The sequence below is a fragment of the Penicillium maclennaniae genome (assembly GCF_028827695.1).
Source record: "Penicillium maclennaniae strain IBT 15551 chromosome Unknown utg000007l:1.0-4884863.0:1.0-4888362.0, whole genome shotgun sequence".
NCBI classification, from domain to species: Eukaryota; Fungi; Ascomycota; class Eurotiomycetes; order Eurotiales; family Aspergillaceae; genus Penicillium; species Penicillium maclennaniae.
In genome coordinates, this window is record NW_026623219.1 from 1,013,427 (window position 1) to 1,034,865 (window position 21,439).

At 50.2% G+C, this 21,439-nt stretch overlaps 9 protein-coding genes across 9 annotated transcripts; 7 read left to right on the forward strand and 2 right to left on the reverse strand.

The window, feature by feature from the left end:
- Positions 1-1,373: 1,373 nt before the first annotated feature.
- Positions 1,374-3,842, forward strand: N7477_007592 (uncharacterized protein; the record flags this gene model as incomplete). The annotated part of the gene is made up of 5 exons (XM_056969255.1): positions 1,374-2,802; positions 2,853-2,931; positions 2,982-3,396; positions 3,450-3,584; positions 3,636-3,842. 5 exons carry the CDS (start codon positions 1,374-1,376, stop codon positions 3,840-3,842), a joined length of 2,265 nt encoding a protein of 754 aa, XP_056819287.1.
- Positions 3,843-4,894: 1,052 nt separating this feature from the next.
- Positions 4,895-5,326, reverse strand: N7477_007593 (uncharacterized protein; the record flags this gene model as incomplete). The annotated part of the gene is made up of 2 exons (XM_056969256.1): positions 4,895-5,151; positions 5,242-5,326. The coding sequence occupies 2 exons, from the start codon at positions 5,324-5,326 to the stop codon at positions 4,895-4,897; spliced, it is 342 nt and encodes a 113-aa protein (XP_056819288.1).
- Positions 5,327-5,528: 202 nt separating this feature from the next.
- On the forward strand, positions 5,529-5,865 carry N7477_007594 (uncharacterized protein; the record flags this gene model as incomplete). Its single annotated transcript, XM_056969257.1, has 2 exons — positions 5,529-5,699; positions 5,734-5,865. The coding sequence occupies 2 exons, from the start codon at positions 5,529-5,531 to the stop codon at positions 5,863-5,865; spliced, it is 303 nt and encodes a 100-aa protein (XP_056819289.1).
- Positions 5,866-6,452: 587 nt separating this feature from the next.
- N7477_007595 (WSC domain-containing protein) lies at positions 6,453-7,714 on the forward strand (the record flags this gene model as incomplete). Its single annotated transcript, XM_056969258.1, has 3 exons — positions 6,453-6,558; positions 6,621-6,904; positions 7,148-7,714. The coding sequence occupies 3 exons, from the start codon at positions 6,453-6,455 to the stop codon at positions 7,712-7,714; spliced, it is 957 nt and encodes a 318-aa protein (XP_056819290.1).
- A 4,471-nt stretch (positions 7,715-12,185) lies between these two features.
- On the forward strand, positions 12,186-13,974 carry N7477_007596 (sugar porter family MFS transporter; the record flags this gene model as incomplete). Its single annotated transcript, XM_056969259.1, has 4 exons — positions 12,186-12,635; positions 12,696-12,852; positions 12,900-13,715; positions 13,772-13,974. The coding sequence occupies 4 exons, from the start codon at positions 12,186-12,188 to the stop codon at positions 13,972-13,974; spliced, it is 1,626 nt and encodes a 541-aa protein (XP_056819291.1).
- A 983-nt stretch (positions 13,975-14,957) lies between these two features.
- On the forward strand, positions 14,958-16,262 carry N7477_007597 (NAD(P)/FAD-dependent oxidoreductase; the record flags this gene model as incomplete). Its single annotated transcript, XM_056969260.1, has 1 exon — positions 14,958-16,262. The coding sequence occupies one exon, from the start codon at positions 14,958-14,960 to the stop codon at positions 16,260-16,262; it is 1,305 nt and encodes a 434-aa protein (XP_056819292.1).
- Positions 16,263-17,238: 976 nt separating this feature from the next.
- N7477_007598 (heme-dependent oxidative N-demethylase family protein) lies at positions 17,239-18,739 on the forward strand (the record flags this gene model as incomplete). Its single annotated transcript, XM_056969261.1, has 4 exons — positions 17,239-17,554; positions 17,613-17,681; positions 17,737-18,202; positions 18,259-18,739. The coding sequence occupies 4 exons, from the start codon at positions 17,239-17,241 to the stop codon at positions 18,737-18,739; spliced, it is 1,332 nt and encodes a 443-aa protein (XP_056819293.1).
- Positions 18,740-19,185: 446 nt separating this feature from the next.
- Positions 19,186-19,992, reverse strand: N7477_007599 (PRP38 family protein; the record flags this gene model as incomplete). Its single annotated transcript, XM_056969262.1, has 1 exon — positions 19,186-19,992. The coding sequence occupies one exon, from the start codon at positions 19,990-19,992 to the stop codon at positions 19,186-19,188; it is 807 nt and encodes a 268-aa protein (XP_056819294.1).
- Positions 19,993-20,576: 584 nt separating this feature from the next.
- Positions 20,577-21,245, forward strand: N7477_007600 (uncharacterized protein; the record flags this gene model as incomplete). Its single annotated transcript, XM_056969263.1, has 1 exon — positions 20,577-21,245. One exon carries the CDS (start codon positions 20,577-20,579, stop codon positions 21,243-21,245), a length of 669 nt encoding a protein of 222 aa, XP_056819295.1.
- Between the last annotated feature and the right edge of the window lie 194 nt (positions 21,246-21,439).

Here is a 21,439-nt window from a genome sequence, read left to right on the forward strand (position 1 = left end):
TGTCTTCTATCATTGTGATCTTGGCCCTACAAATCCTCTTGTCAATAACTCGACAGGCTCGCTAGGCATCATCGATTGGGGGCTTGCTGGCTACGTTCCTATCGAATGGGTTAGAACAAAATTTCGACTCTCGGCAGGAATAGACTTCAACTATGAGGACCAGGACTCCAAAAAGGACTGGCGCCGCAGAGTCGCCCAGCATCTAGAAAAGATGGGCTACCATGATGTTGTGAATGAATGGTGGAAGTTTCAAGACAGCTAGTTAACAAAAGTATTAAGCCAATACTCCTTTGTCATAATATTTCACTGTACTGAATAGACCTTATGTAAGCATAAGAAGTCTATTAGGGCTTACGAGTAGTAAGTACAGTCGTCTATAGTACATATTCCTTATAATATCTACATTTCTCTAGAGAAGGTTTAATTTTCAAATACTCACCAATACTTTCCTTTGTATCGATACTAGTCTCGCCTACTGTAGAAGCTTAGGCGACGCCCCGAGACGACCTAATAGAAGGAGCTAACGCCCCACAAAACCTATACCGTATAGGCGCTTTATCCTACGAGGAACCTTAAGCCCATCCTATACGAAGGAAAAGGGCCTTAGTCGACTAGACAACTCTATCGTATAATAGTAATTACTGCTCTTGGGGCGGCACATTATGCACATCAAGTTCCCTAGCTTAGCACGTCCCTATGCCCCATAGGAGGTCATTAGAGGCATAGGCTCCGCCTACACCTCGCCGGACGTTAACCAATACTAATACTTATTAAAGGAACCTTCGAAAGGTTGATAAAAAAACTTTGACCATACCAGACGTCATGTGCACGAAGGGCATTGTATGGTTCCAAGGTTCGACCCAACTATGGCCCTGCGATCCATGGATGAGGCCATGAGCTTATATCGGTCATCTCTACCTTGATTCTGCAGAGAATAAACAAAAGAAAAATATCACTGCTCATTGGCACTATACTACACTACGTAGCCCGCATGAGTTGTTTCGTCCAGGGTGTGACATCAGCGCCGCGATCGTCGGTCATCGGGCTGCGACTGCGCTCAGCCTCTCCATGCCGCTTTTCACTTTCACTCCCATTAGGCTCCGATCCTGCCTTGTCACCATCTTTCATTTCCTTTCCGTGAAGCAACCTCCGATCAGATTGATTGTTGAATTGTGCCAAGATAGGCGACGATAGGCGATAATGCGCGACAGCCCCGCCGGAGCCTTGAGCCGACCTCTGTGACAATCGACCGTTTCGAACACCTGCAAGAGCCTAAGGAGCTCAGGTGACCACACCGTGAGCTTGACAACCCTAGCGCCCAATGACTGAAGCCTCTTTCACCCTTGGCCAACCCCTCTTTACCACCCTGCACCATGTCCCGCCGACCACCCCGCGATTACTACGAGGAAGATGACTTTGAGATCGAACGGGAACGTGATCGGAATCCGCGATCTCGCCAGCGAGACCGTGAGTTTGAGGAGGAAGATGTTCAGTACCGTCGTCGCAGATCAATGCCCCCAGTCGAAGATCTGGAGCGCATGCACATTCGCGATCGCCCGCCCCGCGACTTCATGCGGGAGAGCTACGCCCCACCTGAGGATCGCGCACCTATGTCTTTGAGGAGACCACGAGACAATATAGATGGTGTTATACCGGAACGGGAGCGCGAAGAAGTCTACATCCGTCCGTCACGCGAGAGACGCCGGCCTCGTCGTGAGATTGATGAAGAGCAACTCTTCATTAATGAGCGTGAAAGACATGGCGGCCAGCGACGACGTCGCTCTGAACGTGATATTGAAGAAGATCTAATTATACGACGCAGAGAGCGGCCTTCTCGTGATTATGAGAGCGAAAGCGACTTCAAGCCCCGCGAAAGATTCGAGGAGCAAGATGAGACGTTTGTCCGACGCTCAGGACCACGACGCAAACCGCGCCCTCGTTCGCGAGAAGAGGAGCTAGAAGAGCTTCTAGTTGACGAGAGTGAAATGGATCGGCCTCGACGCAGACCTTCTCTCGAAGAGCCGATTTTTGAACGTGAAGAAATTAACGAAGTTATGATTGACGACCGAGAACGACCCCGTGAGAGACGGCCTCGCAGAGAATCAAATTACGACAGATATAGAGAAATGGAAGATGTTATTGATGATAGAGAATCAGAACGACTACGAGAAAGAAAGCTCCGAAAGCCGAGGGTTAAGGAGGAGCTGGTTATGCAGTGGAAAGATAGGCCATTGCCGGGCGAGTTCGACGAGGAAGAAATTCGCATTAGAGAGACAAGGCGTCCTACACGTCGTAGTCCACCGATGCCAGTATTTGCTCCAGAACCACCAGGTGCTTTGCCATTGCGTGGGAACGGAATCGAAACCGAAGAACAAATCCGCATCAGTTCGCGGAGTCGCCCGAGACCTCACCACCGCGATGTCGAAGAGGAAGAGGAGATGGTCATTCGACGCGATGAAAAGGAACGAGATCGTCGAAGACGAACTAAGATTGATGATGAAATTCTTTTGCGACGAGAGGACAAAAGCCGAGGTCACAGATCAAATAATGAAGAAGATGAAGAACTACTCATTCGACGCGAGGAGCGAGATAGAGACCGTCGGCGGGCGACCAAAGACGACGAGGAGCTCATTATTCGACGTGACGAGCGAGACCGACCTAGGAAAGAGTCAGAAGACGAGGTGATTATTCGAAAGAGTAAGAGACGGTCTTCGCCTCGAAAGCCTTCGCCCGATGTTGCGTCCATTCATGCACCTCCGATCCACCAGGATGTTATTACGCATCATCATCATATTGACCACGGTAAGTCAATTGACGAAAATCAGAAAGAGGTACCGACTGACGGACGCCAGGATTTGAAGCGCCGCCACGAGCTCCCAGCCCCGATGCTTCATCCCAGACAAGTATCGACGAGGTTCATTTCCATCACCGGTGAGTTCGATACTAGCATCCAATACAAGCCAATCTGACACCGAGTCAAGCAGAAAATCCGGCAGCCACAAGTCTGAAGAAGATCTTGTTTACAAACATCGCTCCGATGACGAATCTGTCTCCCCAACCAGTCGTCCTTCTCTCGATTTCAATAACCCTTGGGAAGCAGACGGTGCTTCCACTTCACGACGCAGGCCCAAATCCATAATCGACGAAACTGAATCCATCAAACCATCTCTAGCCGGAAGCACCCGCAGCCGTGCAAAACGAAGCATGGCTCGTGATCTAGACTTTGATGAAGAAACAGATGAGGAAGAGATAGAGGTCCATGAAGAACGCTACGGGCCTCGTTCTAGCACGCGTTCCCTGGGCAGGGATGTCCCAGACGCCGTGTCCGAATGGTCCATGGTTCACACACCCAAGACTGATGCCCTTGAGATGCCTGGTGCTCTGAATGTCATTGAAGTAGCCCCCAAGGCGCGATCGAAGACGAAATCGACCGTAAAGTTGCAGCGCAGGTCTCCTCTGAACCTCGCGATGAACGCTGGACGGAGATCACCAAGGACCTGGTTGTTCGCGAGGCAATTGAGCGGCTCGGATATGAATTCGAAGAGACAAGAACGTTCTACTATATCTTCTCTTATCTGAAACCGGTAAGTTTAGTCGATCTGGAGTCCGCCGGCGAGTACCTAATCTGGCTATAGGGGGACATTGACGAAATCGTTGAACTATCCGATGAGATCCGCGCCGCGAGGCGACGACGTATCCGTGAAATGCATCGTGAACGAGCCGTACCGCCACCTCGACCACCGCGCCCCAGGTCCTTGGTGGATAGGATGCCGCCTCGGGCACGCATGGCTGCCGAGCGGCGAATGAGAGAGCGAGAATGGATTATTGATGCTCGTCGTTGATCAGTGAGCTGCATATTCAAGCAATTTCTTCGGGCATCTTTACTTTCTACATCTACGTTTTTTGAACCTTGTGCCACGTTTTTTACCGGAAGCCACGAGCCACGAACGGCATCACATCGTGCTGTGCCGATTTGGGGGGCACTTCAGCTCGGTCCACTTCCGCCTCTTTCAAGCTCTTTTGGCCCCCAGATGGGTCTCTGGCGGTGAGCACTACAAAGCGGATGGCGTTCGTTTCAAGTCGCAGTCCTCATTGTATTCCAGCCGCAATCCAGGAGGTGCCAACACCCTGACAAATCGTCTTGGCACAAAGACATGAGACATGTAAGAAAACATAGCTGCATTCGACCCGTAGAACGGACGAATTTCCCTTGGATGGAATGTCCAGAAGCAGGTCAGCACTAGACAGGATGACTTCCGGAGTAGAAGCAATAGTAACCAAGTGAGCCGCGTGTTTACAATGCGGGATGTTTATAGCCGCGCCCACGAATCAGAATAGAAGGACCTTGTAGCTCACGAAGCAAGAGCAAGCCACTAGGCTCAGAGTTGCATCAGTCTCTATGCCAGGTCCTCGAAGCCCGGTATCGCATCCACACTGGACTCGGGCGAAGGCCCCAAAATACCAGGGGCAAGGTAACTGACGGGCGATCCTGGGGCAGCATCGATCCTTCTAGACTTCTAGACTTCCATGTTTGCGACGCGCAAGATTTTCATGACCCCCCCTGGCGCCACCCGAGGGTACAGTGGGCATGAATGTCTCAGGAAGATTGTCTTTGGGCCAAATTATGGACTTTACGGGTGGATCCGGTGGAGCAGTCAGGTACCGAGATTTGAAGGGTTGGGTGAGTCGATTGGGAAGCCATCATTGGCAACCGAGTGAACCAAGCACCCTGAACCTTGGGAAGATTTTTTAGGGGCGGGGAGTCTTTGGAGTTGAAGATGAAGATGTTGATCGATCTGAGTGGATGACTTGCTTTTCTTCTCTCTCTTTAGGACATTAAAACTCTGAATCGGCCATTGTTTCGGGCATCGATCGATGTGAGCTCGTTACGATGTCATCGAGTTGGCCACTTGCGACCGTCCTGGGCCAGTTTTTCATGCGTCAAGCCAGGAACAATCCACTCGCCGGCTTTTGTGTGGCCGATCACCTCTCCACTGCGGTGCGACAGGTCCTTGCTACCAATCTCTGATATCAGGGGGAGGCGAAAGATGATGCATTGAGCTTTGTGTTTTGTGCTGTTGTGCCGTTGTGCCGTTGTGCTGGATACAGTAAGCTCCGGAATGAGCAGCCGATAGTCAACAAGACCGAACGCTAGGAAAGAAGAAATAAAAAAAAAAACAGGGAAAACAGGGAAATGCAGGGAATGGGCGAGAACGGGTATCTCCTCCTTCAGTGACAGACGATCGTCTCCGCGTCCATTGCGAATGGCCAATTGATAGCGCAGGTACAGCTGGCCCAGTTGCGATCGCCCTCTCGATGACTCCATGGTGCAGCACTGGGGCCGATCGGGGGGTTACTCGAGTTCAGTACAGCATACAGTACTTCTCCGCTGGTTATATACCGAGCCTTAGTCTATGGAGGATAGGATGAGTGAGAGAAAAAAAAATATGGAAAAGAAGCAATACTAGGACAGCCGTCGTTCAGGTAGTCAAGACAAAGGTCATTCCCCCGAGTGTAAGTAAGTACTCATGGTGATCCCGGAAATCTTCATGTGGCGGCCGAATTTCATGTGGCTTGCTTTTGGCCGCAGCTCTGAGACAAGCCGCTTATCCACACATTACGTATACTTCCTTACACCCTCCGGCCCATTTCGTGAGTCGTCTACTGAGAGAGCAACGACCGAATCCAGCATCGTCCAGGTGTGTTATCTTTAACTGATCCTAAATCGCACAGAGTATGAAGGGTACCTATGGGAATGTTGAGAAGGGGGAAGCTTTTCTTAGCCACAACCACGGTTACGCAGTCCAGTGGGGCTGCACCAATTTGGTATTCGGTTTACTGTGCGCCGCGTCAGTGCAAGTGTAAACATGCACCGCTTTTACCGTAGAAGACCCCCCCCCCATTTTCGTGGTTTCGAGTCTCCTTTCCCATATTGCCAGCGCCCTATAGTCAGGGACAAAAGTAGTCTTTATTTTCCTATCGATCATTTCCTCTAGTACTCCAAGTAGGCCACCGTCAGTAAGGACGTGCGCCTTCCAAGTATCCACTGAGCTAGCGGCAATGCCGGGATACTCAACTTCTCCGATAGAAACGTTCAGCCCGTGACTCCGTGACTCCCGCGTCTTTCTCCTCTTCTCTTCCTCACCCCTCTTCCAACACTAGACGATGCGCTTGGCTGTCTAAGACTTGCGAGGCTTTGAACGTCTGGTGGGGCATACGGCAAACGCTAATCCGTCTTCTCCTGCCTGCTCACCATTCCCATAATCCGACTCGAACTCTTCGGGGATTTCTTTCACGATACTAGTCGATCCCAAGTGACTTCAAGTGCCTTTCTTACCCCTAGTGCCGGTGGACGTGAACGGGGAGGTGCTCGTTGAGGAAACTGGGGATCTTGCGGATAAACACTGGCGAGATTCGTCAACTTCCAAGACATTCGTTCAACTCAGCTCGCCATGCGTCTTGCACTCCTCGCCTCGACACTGGCCTTAGTGGCCCGGCCAGTCGTGGCCAGTCTGGCCTACTGTGCCACTGAGAACACAGGATCGTCCTTTTCGGCTGGTACGTCGGATTCGAACCGGTCCGTCTTTGCACGCGTGTTCAATTTACTGACGAGGCTGTAGTGTCCAATACCTACCAGTCTAACGGAGCCTGCACAGAAACTTGTGCCGACTATGCCCTCGGAATCCTGCAGGGGAAGAAGTGCTGGTGCTCAAACGTGGCACCCTCGACAGACTCTCGCGAATCGGTCTCGGAGTGTGATACGGGATGTCCTGGCTACCCAGCTGACAGCTGTGGAAGTGCAGCAAAGGGTGTTTGGGCCTATGTGAAGATCTTAGGAAATTCTATTTCCAGCACAGAGAGCGATTCCGCAACGACGAGCTCATCAACAAGTACAACCTCCTCGGTAAGTTTCTTCCTATTGATTGTTCCCCAGTTTTGTGTGCACGTGGAGTCGATGAGCCTGGCCCTGTCATGGCCAGGTGTATTCTCTGTGCTTTTTCCATGGATTGTATCTCATCACTGAGATATAGACCACCACCACGTCCGGTTCATCGACCGATACCTCCACCACCCAGGTCTCTTCTACAAATGTATTATCCGAGCGCATACCTCGATCCTTCAGATCGCACAAACTAATGTCCTACAGGCCAGCACCACCGATCCTACGACCACAAGCAATGTCGTCAAGGAGACCACCAACGCCAGCGGCCAGGTCAGGACCGTCACAGTTGCCGCGCCGGTTTCGACCGCTGGACTCGACACATCCGATAAGTCTGCCGATGGAGGCAGCAGCCTAAGCGGAGGCTCCATTGCTGGAATCGTCATCGGTGTCCTGGGCGGTATTGCTCTGGTCGGCGCCCTGATCTTCATGATCTTCTTCTATCGGAAGCGTGCTCGCACAGTGAGCCCCATTCCCAGCCAAGATATGGCCGACCGTGCCAGCCAGGGATCCAGCTTTGTCCCTGGTGTCTTCACTCAGGGCCACACCCAAGAGATGTCTGGCTCGTCCTCCCTGGGCCGTAAGCACACCTTCACGGACAACCGGATGAAGGCCGACATCTACCCCAACGGTCCTCGTGACAGCAGTGTATCGCTGCAAGACAACGAGGACTACTCGCGGCCTGTCCTTCGAGTAAGTTGCGACGACTTCAGTCAAATGCCGATGCGTACTAACGACACTTCAGGTTACCAATGCCGATTAAACATGATCTGACCTCATCCACTCTTTCTTCCCACCCATCACCTGCCGACATGATCGGCCCCTTCCACACATTGTGCGCAACTACCGCCCAAACAGCCCTGTTATGATACCCAATTGTCACTTGAATTCTATCCTTCTATTATCGGTGGCGACCGGTGTGAACTGTAATCTCACCGCGAAAGAAGAAACAAAAAACGACCATCGAAGCCGGGACCTCGACTTCGCCATCAGCACTTTTCCAACAACCTGCGTGTGGCGTGACAAGAAAGAGATGGACACTAAAGAACACGACTAGCAAAAACGCAAAGGGAAAGAAAACCCGAACATGCAAATTGTTGATGGTATTCGCCGTCGAGACGACTTCACGAGCAATCTAACATACATATCTTGCATCCATACCACGAGGGAGCCGGATTTGGAGAGCGAATTCTTCCACAGTACATACGCCTTTCCTCTCCAATTCCATCCTCTCAATCCCGACTCTGAATTCGACCTCAATCTCTTTCTTCTTTCTCTTTCATCTCTAATTCCAATCTGCCTTTTTCTGTACCATCCAGCCCTGCTTTGATCCTAATTCTGTGGCCCTTCCGTTTGGGAGTTTATGGCTTCATCGCCCGGCGTTTACCACCTGTTATTTAGAGAGTGATACATCGACGAATACCAATCCTTGATCCCTGCTTATTTTGAGTATGTCCTTGATCGGAGTCGGCTTTATGTGACTGCCCAGAGTAAGGTAGACTTAGTCGAGACTCGATTCCGTCTACCGCCGCTTGCAACTGTTGCAACACAATCATGCAACAGTCTCGCTTCGCTGCATCATGGTCCGGTCTGTGGAACTGTTCGTTTCGGCACCGCTGTTGATACATGGAATTTCATTTCCAGGTTGTGTGGAGCATGGTCTGGTCCCTCTCACAACGGTTATTTGGTGGAATCTTGGCGGGTAACAAGAGCAAGTTTAAACTTCTTGGTAATTTGATTTTTACTTCATCATACTTTTTTGGCCTTTTCAGAGAGTACTACTTATTATATGCATATGCAGCCTGAGACGCTATTTGGAAATAAGAACTGAAGGAGTGTCGAACTGGATCTTTGAGGAAATCGTGGACACGCTAAGACTGTAAAGAAACAAGAGATGCACCATTGTGGATGGAGAAAATGCCCCTTGGAACCCTTTAGAAATTAATCTGGAATTTTGAATTTGGAGTCTGCCACAAGAGAACGGAGAGAAAGTCTACACCAATGGCTAGCCAATTGGCAACAATCAGCGGTCGAGTATCAGTAGGCCGAGAAGAATGAAGTCGTACCAGATGAAGTCTCAACCGGGTCGCCACTCGACTGACTATGCCATCTACTCGAACGACTACCGTTATGCTAATTCCCAGTCAAAGAAAGTCCTCGATTCATGAGCGCGAGGTGAAGTAATGAGCAGCCAGTGCCATTGACAAGTTCCGGGTAAGCACCGTGAGAGAGAAAGAAAGAAGAACAGACGTAAATCGGGAAAGATTCATGAGAGCTTTGTGGAATTACTGTTCGTGGCATACTATTCACGGCACCAGGAACTTGACCATATCGAGAGTCTTGGAATCGGCTGCTTTGCTGAAGAAGACATCTAGGGAGATAGTCAACCTCCGGCATTCCTTGATAATGACGGGGATGCTCGCTAATATCTGGGGTTTGGTCTCACGAGTACACAAATCACGATTATTGCTCGGGTGGTGGGGCTACGGCACATTGTACTACGCGTTTCCTGAATTTTGGGGTTGACATATTGGGAGGCTGTCGTATGTCCCTGCGGGGTATACAGCTGGGGATTCAGCCGAGATGCTCGGCTAGGTTGTGGACCAGCTCGGCTAGCAGGTTATTGATTCAGAATGGTACATTGAGGAAAAAGAAGAAAAATCTGTTTGATGCTTTGGGATTTATGAATGGTGTTGGTGTAATTGAGGAAGCCCGATATTCCCCAGGGAGAAATAAAAATTTTGACGAATAACGAATGAACTATGTTCTGAAGATCACTGTTGAGAAGAAAATTCGATACCAGCCATACTAAACGAAGAAAGACTTGTTTTGAACGCGTCTATGAGAAAGCTGAAAACAATCTGCGAAAGTCGACTTGGAAATGGATGAAGTATGTGCCTGTGCTAGAGTAACCTTTCAAAGTAATCGCAGTGACTTTTACGATATCAATCTAGTGAACCCAAAACTGTGGCTTGATAGAGCAAAACCCCTCCGCTGACTGATGACAGGTTAACACCGAGAGGACAGGATAAAGCCGAGATCCAGAAAGAAGGCCTGACTCTTTGGCCCTGCTTGGGATTCAAGTTGGCAGTTCTTGACTAGTGAGAGGATACTCCAGTGACACTGGCGATGTAATCAGCTCGCAGGACATGAAGAGGTCCAAGCTAGGAGCCCCCCTCATCTAACATCAACTTCACTAGGATGTCTTTGCCAAGAGGGAATGATTGGCTTGACTTTTTGAGACAAGATGCTGCATGAGTCCCGTATTCTCTAGCCGAAAGTTCTAGAAATGAGGTAACGTAGTACTCCAGAAGACCCTGGGATGTGGTGGGCCAAGCAGAGTGCGAAGAGACCAACAACTGACCCTTTGAAAGGCCTCCATGATGGGATGTTGTACCGATGTATACCCTGTCCCAGCCTATGCCAGGTTTTTGCTCTGACTCGTGTTGTCCCCGATCTTGGATTTACTCGGGTTGACCACAATTCGAGTCACTTCAAGCCAATTCGAACTGGGGTCATTCTGGCCTCAGTCCTTCTAATTCGGATTTCGGTGACCCCAGGTCCGGTCTACCTTCCCCAGATGCCCTCTCAGCCAGAAAGCCCCACGCGGTCCAAAGGATGACGACTCGTCGGCGTGTGGTCCCCCCACTCGAATCTCATCGTTAATTTCTCGGTTCATCTTCGGCTGTACCCACGGATGTCTATTGGCCCCAAAAAAGCCAAGAGCCCAGAGGCGCAAAAAACGTGTCAGAAAAAGGAGCAACTTGCAATAAATGACAGATTATCCAACCCGGCACCGGAACAGCCGGCATCTCAAGCGGGCTCGGGTCGCCGATATCATCACTAGTATATGGCACCAGGTTTGAGAAGCGACTCGTCATTTCCGCGGTGACCCAGGAAAATCGCCACATATTCTATGAACCCCGGATTTCCCACCCCCGACATTGACAGTCCTTCACCGGGCATCTGGAACTGGCATGGTGCAAAAGGCATCTCCGGACTTTAATCCCCATGGGCACCAAAATGACCACGCGTCCCTCCGACTCGGTTCCCCGAGGCTTGGCAGCCTGGACCGAGAGGTGCTATTGTGAACGGGCCCGGCTAAGACTATATGCCGGGCCCCGTTTCAGTGGATTTCTATGCTACGCCTCGTGGAAGTACCCGAGTTTTATCGACTCGACCCCGTAAAAGTTATTGTTCGAGCCTGAAAACGGCGACTCTAGATCAAAGTTTGTCTGGGTCCAGGAACACCCGATATGGAGCCCTCTTCCCCGCCGTATGAGCTGTTTGGTCTTTTCTCTCTCCACTCGAGACACGCGAAGGAGCGTTGTGGAATCCACATGGTTGGTATGAAAATTTTCGTGTGTTCCAGAGATCCAGAACTCGGGCATCGTCCACATCGTCCAACCCGTATGCGAAACTCGGCACCTTTTCGAATATGAGACAACCAGTCGATGCATATTTCCTCGAAATCGAAAGGAGGACGCGTGAAATAACTCATAAGGCGGTTCCTGTCCATACTGCCTTGCGTGTACATACAACCCGCTATCGGCCAAATATCGGTCAGAGGATCCCGTCATGCAAGTACGGAAGAGTCCTACAAGTAGTCCGCACCCTGACTCCGTGAGCACTAGACACGACACCCAAAGGACAAGACATGCAGAGATTGGATCAGGATCTCCGAATACAATCAATCAAGTAAGTATTACCAAAGAAACCCGTCAATGGTGGCGTTTTCTTGGCCCGGAGGCTTGTTCGCAAGACGGTTCGGCGCCCAGTCGACGCCGCGGCTTGAGAACAAGAGTGCTTCTTTTCGATCAAAAAAGCTTGGTGGCGCTCACTAGCCCCCGAAGGTTTCTATACGTTTCGTACCATCCGGAATATGGCATTTCCGACTCATGAACCAGCTCCGAGTCTAGCCAACCCCGTACCTAGCGGGTTCTTAGCGTTGCAGTCTCATAGAATCTTGTGACCCAGGGTCTCCCCAAAGGGCAGCGTCAGCATCGTAATTGGTGCCATGGATGTGATGGTCTTCTATCCGGGGGAAAAAAGCCTGGCTTGCAGCGCTAACCCCAGGAAGCGAGGAAGCGAAACAGCACAGAAAGATGGGGCGAGGACTATATAATGCCGTTGGTCTGCTCGTCTGATAGTTTTATTTCTTTTCTTTGGTCTGTGGATCTGGATATCTCTTCTTTTTTTACTCCCTTTTGACTTACCCTGAACACCCCCCTGCAATCTTCTCAAGATGGGTGCGGTCAGTCAGTCAGTGGTTGCTCGCAACAATGCCGACAAGCCTCACGGTCTGGCGGGTATGCTGAAGAATCCCTATGTCTTCATGACATGTCTCTTCGCCTCACTAGGTTGTATCATGTATGGTTATGACCAGGGTGTGATGGGTCCCGTGCTTGTCATGGAGAATTTTGAGAATCACTTCCCGACCTTCCAGGGTTCGACCATCCAGGGTTGGTTGGTCGCTGCTTTGGAGCTGGGAGCTTGGGCAGGTGCTTTGATCAACGGTTTCCTCGCAGATCGTATCTCCCGAAAGTACGCCATGATGGTTGCTGTTATCATCTTCACCCTGGGTACGAGTTTGCAGGCGGGTGCTCAGACGCCCGCATACTTCTTTGCTGGTCGTATCGTGGGTGGTCTCGGTATTGGCATGTTCTCCATGGTAATTCCTCTCTATCAGGCTGAGGTAAGTTATGTTCCCAAGAATTTTTCGGAATGGGACACGCACTGATATCAATTCGCATAGATTGCCCCTCCGGAGCTTCGTGGATCCCTGGTGTCCCTCCAACAATTGTCCATCACCGTCGGTACTGCCATCGCGTTCTGGATTGACTACGGCATGCAGTATGTCGGTGGCACTACCTGCCAACCCGAGGGGATTGCCAACCCCTACCTCGCTAGTGGTAGTTACAATGCTGCCCAGAACCACGGACACACTTGCTTGGGACAGAAGACTATCTCGTGGCGTCTTCCCCTGCTCTACAGATTATCCCTGCCTGGATTCTGTTCTTCGGCATGTTCTGGTTCCCCTTCTCGCCCCGTTGGCTTATGATGAAGCACCGTGAGGAGGAGGCCGCTGCCGCGCTTTCTAAGCTGCGTCGTCTTCCTACCTCCGACGCGCTTCTCCAGGCTGAGCTTCTTGAGATCAAGGCCGCTGTTATGTTCGACGAGGAGACTGAGGCCGAGGCCGTTAGCGCGAATGGAGCTTGGGCTCCCTGGAAGGCCCTGTTCGCCCCTAATATGTTCAAGCGTCTGATGCTTGGTTGCTGCATGATGGTCTTCCAGCAGTTCACCGGTATTAACGCCGTTCTGTATTACGCTCCTCAGATTTTCGCCAGTTTCGGTTTCTCGTCTACCACGCAGACCCTCCTGGCCACTGGTGTGACCGGTATTCTGCAGATCATCTTTACTCTTCCTGCTGTTCTGTACCTTGACAAGTTCGGCCGCAAGACTTTCCTCATCGCTGGTGCTATTGGTATGTTCTGCTGCCACATTGTCGTCGCCGCTGTCGAGGGTACCTACGAAGATGCCTGGAACCTGAACGAGGGCCTTGATAAGGCCCAGGGCTGGGTTGCTATTGCCTTCATTTGGCTGTTCGCCATCAACTTTGCTTACTCCTGGGGTCCTGTCACCTGGGTGTTGACTCAGGAGATCTTCCCCAACAGCATGCGCTCCCGCGGTGTCTCCATCGTCGCCTCCACTAACTGGATGTTCAACTTTGTCATTGGTCTGACCACCAAGGATATGCTGGATTCCATGAAGTACGGTACTTACATCTTCTTCGCCATCTTCTCCGGTCTCGGTGGTCTGTTCATCTGGAAGTTCGCCCCGAGACCAAGGACAAGACCCTGGAGGAGCTGGATATCTTCTTCGGTGGCTCTGAGGATAGCATTGCCGAGGCCGACCGTGTCCGCATGCAGAGAATCTACGAGTCTCTTGGTCTCGCGGGTCTGGACAACGTTGATGACCTGAAGGCTGAGAAGCATGGCATCGCCGAGCAGGTCGAGGAGACTGCCAAGGTCTAAGCTTGATTAGTGAAGAAACTTCATTCGGGCTTTAAAGCTGCACCAAAATTACGGTATATGATGTTAATTAGTTACGCTTCGATGTAATTGCATTGTTGGTAATCCATCAGTGCCTGATAAATTTAAACTAATTGGTTGGTTCCTACAACTCTGGCTTTTTTTTTCTTTTTTCAAATTCTCTCCACTCTTCTCCAGTATGAATATTAAGACGAAAGTTAACATTTTGACCGAAAGAGAACCAAACCCAATGAGGTCTGAGACACTCATCATAACACAAAGAGAAAAACAGTTTCTACCGGGGGGCAGGCACGGATATCATTTCGCGCAATTCAAGCTCTTTCCCTCTGAGCATAGCCAAGAAATCCTGCACAAACGGTCTTTTGCGAATCGATTGGAGTCAATGATGGACAGCAAAGAATGTCATTGACTTTTCCTCGCAGGCCTCAACATCAATTAATTTGACGAGAGAGGAAGTAACCATCAGACCATTCCGCCTGTTTCGGAGCTCGACACTATGCACAATCATTTCAACGAGCAAAAAATCGTGCCTGACCATTTGAGACCTCACCAGACATCATTGTTCGGAGTCTAGGGACCCACCTATAGACTTCAGTCTCAGTGAACTATCAGCTCTCTATAACCTCCATTATTTGCTATATATAGCACCTGAAGCCCCAACACGTTTACCGGATCTGAGACAACGTGGTCTATCCACTGGATAAATGAGTCATCGTTCAATGCCAAGGAGATTGAGACATATCGAAGTCGCCCTAAACGTATTGGGCTGACTATTTAAGCAACCATCAGCGATTTCAATAAAGGTGACTCCGCCCAACAGCGGCTGGAGACGGATACATGAGGGGGCAAGTAAGCCGAACATCGGACTAGAGCATCATCTCAACAGTTAAGATGCCTATAGAAGGTCGCTTTGAGTACTTATCTTTCTTTACTTCGTTAAAAGGCTCAATAATCAGATACTCAAGATGCCGTCCACCTTAAATATTGCACAATTGAATACCAATCCATCCCCTCACCGGATCATTATTGTGGGAGGAGGCATCGTCGGTGCAGCGCTTGCGTTCCATCTGTCCAAGGCTAAAAGTGAACATCATATCATACTCATCGATAAGAGTCTGGACACTCTACTGGGATCCACCGGCCACGCTCCAGGATTTGTTGGCCAACTCAATGAGTCGCCTGTCTTGACCCGGCTAGCCAAAGACACTGTCCAGGACTACCTCACAATCCCCGGTGGCTTTGAAACAGTCGGCGGCTTGGAGATTTCCTCGACGCCATCTGGATTGGAGAATCTACAATGCCGACAGAAAACAGCACGGGGGGTAAATCTACCTGCGGAGCTTCTCACTCCAGAAGCGGCCGCTTCTCTGGCTCCAGACTTTATCGACGCGAACTCGATCAAGCATTGCCTGCATTTCCCATCAGATGGGACCGCCAATGCAGGGATCATTACTGCTTACTATATCGAAGGAGCTCGCGTCCGAGGGGTGGATTTATTGGAAGTAGCCGTGACAGGCTTTGCAACCAGGAAAGACGGCGACCTACCGCAGATTGCGACTATCGAGACCGCCAGCGGCGATATCGACTCGGAAGGCAGTACTGTGATTCTCGCCACTGGAATCTGGACCTCTTTATTGCTTGGCAAGAACAACACCCCCGTTACGCAAGTTCCGATCCCCATCGTCCCCGTTGCACACCCGTACACATTTACTTCGCCTCGACCTAGACGTGTCGGGACCGCGTATCCATTCGTTCGCTGGCTTGACCATCACGTTTACGCAAGAGACCATGGAGACCGCGATGGTCTGGGCAGTTACGATCACCCGCCAATGCAGCTTGATCCTATTGAAAGCGCAATTGGAGCCTGGCTATCAAGCTTTGATAAAGTACTGTCGGAAGCCTGTTCCAACTTGAAGAACGGATCGGAGTTCCAGGTCCAAGGACAGAATACGGACCACGCAAAGCGTTGGGTAGCGGAAAAACCATTTAATGGAATCTTTTCTGTCACGCCGGACAATTTGCCCCTCGCTGGTCGAGTACCCGACGTTGCAAATCTATGGCTTGCTGCTGCCATTTGGGTTACAACCGCTGCTGGTACTGCTCAGCTGCTGACAAGAGAGATTCTTCGTGATGGTGAGCATTCGATAACTTCAGAAGATAAGGCTCTCTTGGACGCCCTGAACCCGGCACGCTTCCAGGGCGTTGAAGAGGATTTGCTGGTTCGACAGTCATTGTCGAAATATAACGATATTTACAACCGAGAGACTTAGATGAATCTAAGTGTATCAAATCAAATTTGGAAGTTGCTAGTTGGGATTGGAAACCCGTAGAGATAAGGTGGGCCAGGACGAGGTTGACAGAGCAAGTCATCAGCTACTAGTTGAAACACTGCTCTGACCCGATGTAAATATATTCAATATAAGTGATGAAGATTGAAATCAATCATTCTTGATCAAAGTCACCTATGCTGCCAAGAGTCTGGACATTTTTACCCTTTTTGGTATAGCGGGGCCCTTGTCCCCTTTCAGTACACGCAGTCCTGCCTTATCTCGTGCTCTTCTCTAACGACATGAGCCGATTGTAACTCCAGTTGTGTTTTCAATCAATCTTGTACTTGGGATTATTATGGATCTCTCATTATAAAATCTGAATGTGTCCTACTCTGCCCAGACACAGCGTATACCTTCTACCCTGGAACCTCTACCGACGCGGACTGGAACAATCATGCAAAGTAGATCGCAATAATAAGATAACGAGATAAGCCCATGCCATTTACGTTCCCGTCAAAAGCCAGCGTCGTCATAGGAGGAAAGTTGACTGCATTTCCTCCCCAAACACGGCAAAACCAATCGAGTGTAGGCCAACCAAAGAAGCGATCCGATGCGTCTATCAAGTCCTCATTCATGGATGCGAACTTCCCCGCTTCGAACATCCGGATGAGTGCAACATTTTGAAACCTGTTACTCCATCCTAGTCACAAGCAGAGAGTATATATTGACCGGGTTCCCTTTCGTCTGTATCGCGGTATTTACTTGGATAATACAGCCTTTGCTTAGACCCTGTGTGCCTTCCACATACCAAGCATATGCAATCCGGTCTGCATTTTGGAACAGCCCATTCCAGCCTACTACCTGTGCTCGAGCACATATGGACTTGATAAACATGGACTTCCCAATGAGCAACGCGATCTGGCGAATAGGCCTATTCCTTTTAACAGCCACAGCCGTCTATACACTCCTATACAAAATGCCCGGCAAATCCCTCTTCAACATAATGTATTCCCGCGGCCGCAAAGACTCAACAGCAAAGACCCCACCGCGATCCTTCTCACCAGAGAAAAAGGAACCCAAAAGCGCCATCTCACCCCCAACTTACAGCCATGTCCTACCACCGTCACGTAGGGATTCGATGCTCGAGTTGGAAGAAGCTGCTACACCCCAGTGCGAGGTGAACGAGTCCGACATGCTAAAGAACATGCTACCGATGACTGCGAACTACCTGACCAGTTCTGGAAAGCTGTACACACCGACTGGATTCTCGGTAGATGACATCAAGAACCTGGGTGATTTCCCGAACTATGCGACTCTCAGTGGAGTGCCCCTTGCCTAGTGCTTATCCAGACCATGATATCAACAAGGCTATACCTCGACCTTATCGACCTTTTCGCTGGGCGTATCATCAGACCATGTGTAAGTACCGTCCCGATTGAACTAGGAGATACAGGACTGAGTATTGAAATATTAGCCTTGACGAGGATGGAGACCGACTGGTGGATCGAGCTTGAAAGCACGTACAAGACTCGCATTGCTCAGAGGAAAGAGCTATACGCCAAGAATGGCAAAGCCGTCCTCGATGCAATGCCCGGATCCGAGCTGGCATGTAAAGAGCTCATGGAGATGGTCTTGCAATTTATCTGCGCTCGATATCCACAACACTTCACCTTGGTGGACAAACGCATATTGAAAAACCATATCCTCGGCACGGAACATGATGTCAAAGCCAAGCCTCCGTTAGAGATTCTCCTTGAAAACGTCCCTGAAGATTTTGCGATTATGCTGCGCGATGATGAGACGGGTTTCTATTTCCTTCGTGCGGCGGTGATCTGCTCTGCTCTTGGGTGGAATGTTGCTTCGAAGGTTGGGAAACGACTCGATCAGATTCACGATCCAATCCCAGATTACAAGGAGAAGATGCAGTTTTCGATGGATCGGTATGTATCGTCATCTCTTGCACGGGAGCAGGAAATAACCATTTTTTTTTCAAAAGATTCTTCACGAAGATGCCGACTGAGAAGCCTATTCAGCGTGGATCTTGGGGTCTTGAAGTGGGTGAGCCGCTATACATGCCTCCAGGCCACCCTCATGAAGCACAGCGACTTTCTCAAGATCCTAAGCTCGGTATCGAGGACTGCTCATTGCGTGTGGACTGGCAGACCCTTCGTCGCCTACCTCTTTCAGGATCTATCATCTTCAACTTCAAGGCGATTTTCACCCCGGTCACCGAATTCCGGGACGAGCCTGGTGTTCCTGCACTGCTTTCGAAGCTCTTCAAGGAAGGTAAGCAAAACTTGATGCAGTACAAGGGAACATGGCATGTTGAGCATGTTGTTCTTCCGAAGATGGAGGAGTGGGCGAAAGAGCAAGAAGAGAACCTTGTAGTTCCTATGAAATGGAAGGTAGCTACTCTGGACGAAAGTCCATGGTTTAGAGGCTGGGAGGAGAAGTGGCATCGCCAACAGGGGTTCTAGAGCATGTTTCGTATATTGAAACGGGTGGATATTTCATTGATGTTTTCGCGATTGTCATTGCCGGAGTTGGGCGGACATTGGGTATATGAATTCATGACACATATGATTGTACAGACTTGGTGGTAGAGATGCTTCGGTGCATGTTTGTAATTGGCACATAGAGAGGTCCGAGTGACAAGTCTCGAGGACTATCCATCCACGGCGGAAGGACTGGTGGGTTGAAACCAGATGCCAGTATCCCAGTACTAAATAGAGAAGTCGTGGGTCAAGTGACGCCCCAGGTCAGGCATTGTCTACCCAGAGCAGTCCCTGGAGCCCTCGTACTCAAGATGCGATATATTCGGCTGCTTCGTAAAGAGTTTGAGGTGGCTAATTAGACCACGACAAGGATAATCATTCAAGCGTGGTGAGGTGAAGTCGGAGAGGGTAACTGCAGTTCGAGTCTTTCAATCATCATCGAGATCTCTTCTAGGAGATCGTGACCGTGACCGTGACCGTGACCGTGACCGTGACCGTGACCGTGACCGTGACCGCGACCGCGCACTGCCCTCACGGCCCGCCTCGCCCTCCTCTTTATCGCTATCCTGATCGAGTTCTTCCAGCTCATCTGCTAGAGGACTGATTCGCTCGTCCAGCATATCCAAATCCTCTAGTTGTGCCCGCGATGGGAGCTTCCACAGACTAGTACCGCACACACGATCTTTCGTAAGAAGGTCGTCGATGAACTGATCCATATAGGTAAGGGTAAACGTATCCCGGACTCGACGCTTGATCTTGCGATAGTCGAGTAAAAGAGGTTCCAGAGTCTTGTATACATCCACCGCATCAAAGGTCAAGCGAACATAGAATGCAGCCAAAGCGCGCAAGTACTTGAAATCTCCGGCCGTTTTCACCACACCATTCTCGCCAGATTCTTCATTCTCTTCGTTGCTGCCCGGATCGCTGAAGTTCAGGTATTCGAGGATGACGTCGCGGTCGGGACCGAGCTGCAGAAGCTTAAAGGCAAGGCAAAGGAAGGGTGTCGGCTTTTCAGAAACTCCATAAGTACCACCAATTGAAGTCAATTCGACTGCGCGATCGCAAAGAGTGGCCGCGTTCAGTCCGAAGCACTGCTCTTTCCAGTAATAGGAATCGGTGATGCGGTCGCGCACGGCCTTCTCGAACAACGTGACTGGATTAACTCCACGGATGAGAGGGCCAGAATAGCCCCGATTGTCCAAGAAGGAGCTGGCGTCAGCACGATGAGTAGCCATGGCTGGATTGAAGGAGTTGAATAAGCGGAGTGGAAAGAGAAAAGCTGGCGCCAAGACCCGAGGTCTGCCTTATCGATAATCGCGCGGCCAACCTGACACCTGTAAACAAGGGCTGATGTCACACATCTGAGACAAGATGGTTGGAGATTCACAGGACGAAGCATTCCTTTCCTTATCCATATGTTGTCCAGTCATGGTGCTCCTCACTTCTTCAACGGTCTCCGCCATCCTTTCCATGGGGGTGATCGCGCTGTTCACCATACTATTATTCTTCTCCGGCTACGTTTTACAACAACAATCAGTGCGAACTATTCAAAGCGCGATACGACCTCTATCAGACCCCGCTTCCTCGAAAAGTCATGGAGCCGCATTCTCGAATCCACAGAAACGTGGCCTAGCGGGACCAGATCTAGGGCTAGGAGACAAGCAGGAAATGCTCGAAGGAAGTCCAAGCAGTCGCACGAGGGGGGAATTACGCATACCTGCAATTGCTATCTAGCCCAGACCCATCTGATATCTGCTCTGCAATTCTCTTCTTCAAACAATTGGCGACAAACGGGACCGCCATCCAAGACCGCCTCTTCATGTACCCACAACAGTGGGACCGTATGTCCGCTAAGCAACTCGGAAAGCCGGCATCAATTGCACTATCCATCTTACACGCAGCGAGCATCAAGTACGGTATCTGGCTGCTCCCCATCGATATGACGGCTGCCACATCCCAAGGCTACGAGTCCACAGATACCAAATTATTACGTTTGGGACAGATTCAATTCATGCAGTACGACAGTGTGCTGTATTTACAGTCACCAGGCATGATCCTCGATACGGAGCGACTTGACGAAGTCCTGCTCTCACGACCACTCCCAGGCAGGCACGATAAGAACCGACCAGAGTCATTCAATAACGAAGCATGGATTCCAATGCCCCTTCGCGCAGAGCGTGATGATCACCTGCCGCCAGTCTACTTGATTACAGTTAACAATGTTGGCGGTGGGCATGTGCAAGCCCGTACACATGTACCCAACGTTGCTCTTCCGGGTTTTGGCGGCCTTATCACTCCACCGTGGGGGTACAAGCCTGAAAACACCGGTGATGAAACCACCCAGCAGCCGGCTTATGTATATTTTGAGAATGATCGCGACGGTCGAGTCAAGTGGGCCGGAAACCCACTCTTTGGAACCTGGCGAGCCCAGCAGTACGAAGTATGTGAAGGTCTTGATCTTGATAACGACATTTACCACGAGCAATGATTTGAACATTTAACATATGTAGCATACCCCTGAGTTGTATATTTTTGGATCTGGATTGGACATGGCGTTGGGACTTGGGGTTGATTCCGAGAAGTACATTCAATACACGATTTACGATGTCACATTGATGATCAAGACATTCAAATATTTTTAGGCGCTAATGAGGTCATTGTGACCCGCCAGCGCTATAGATG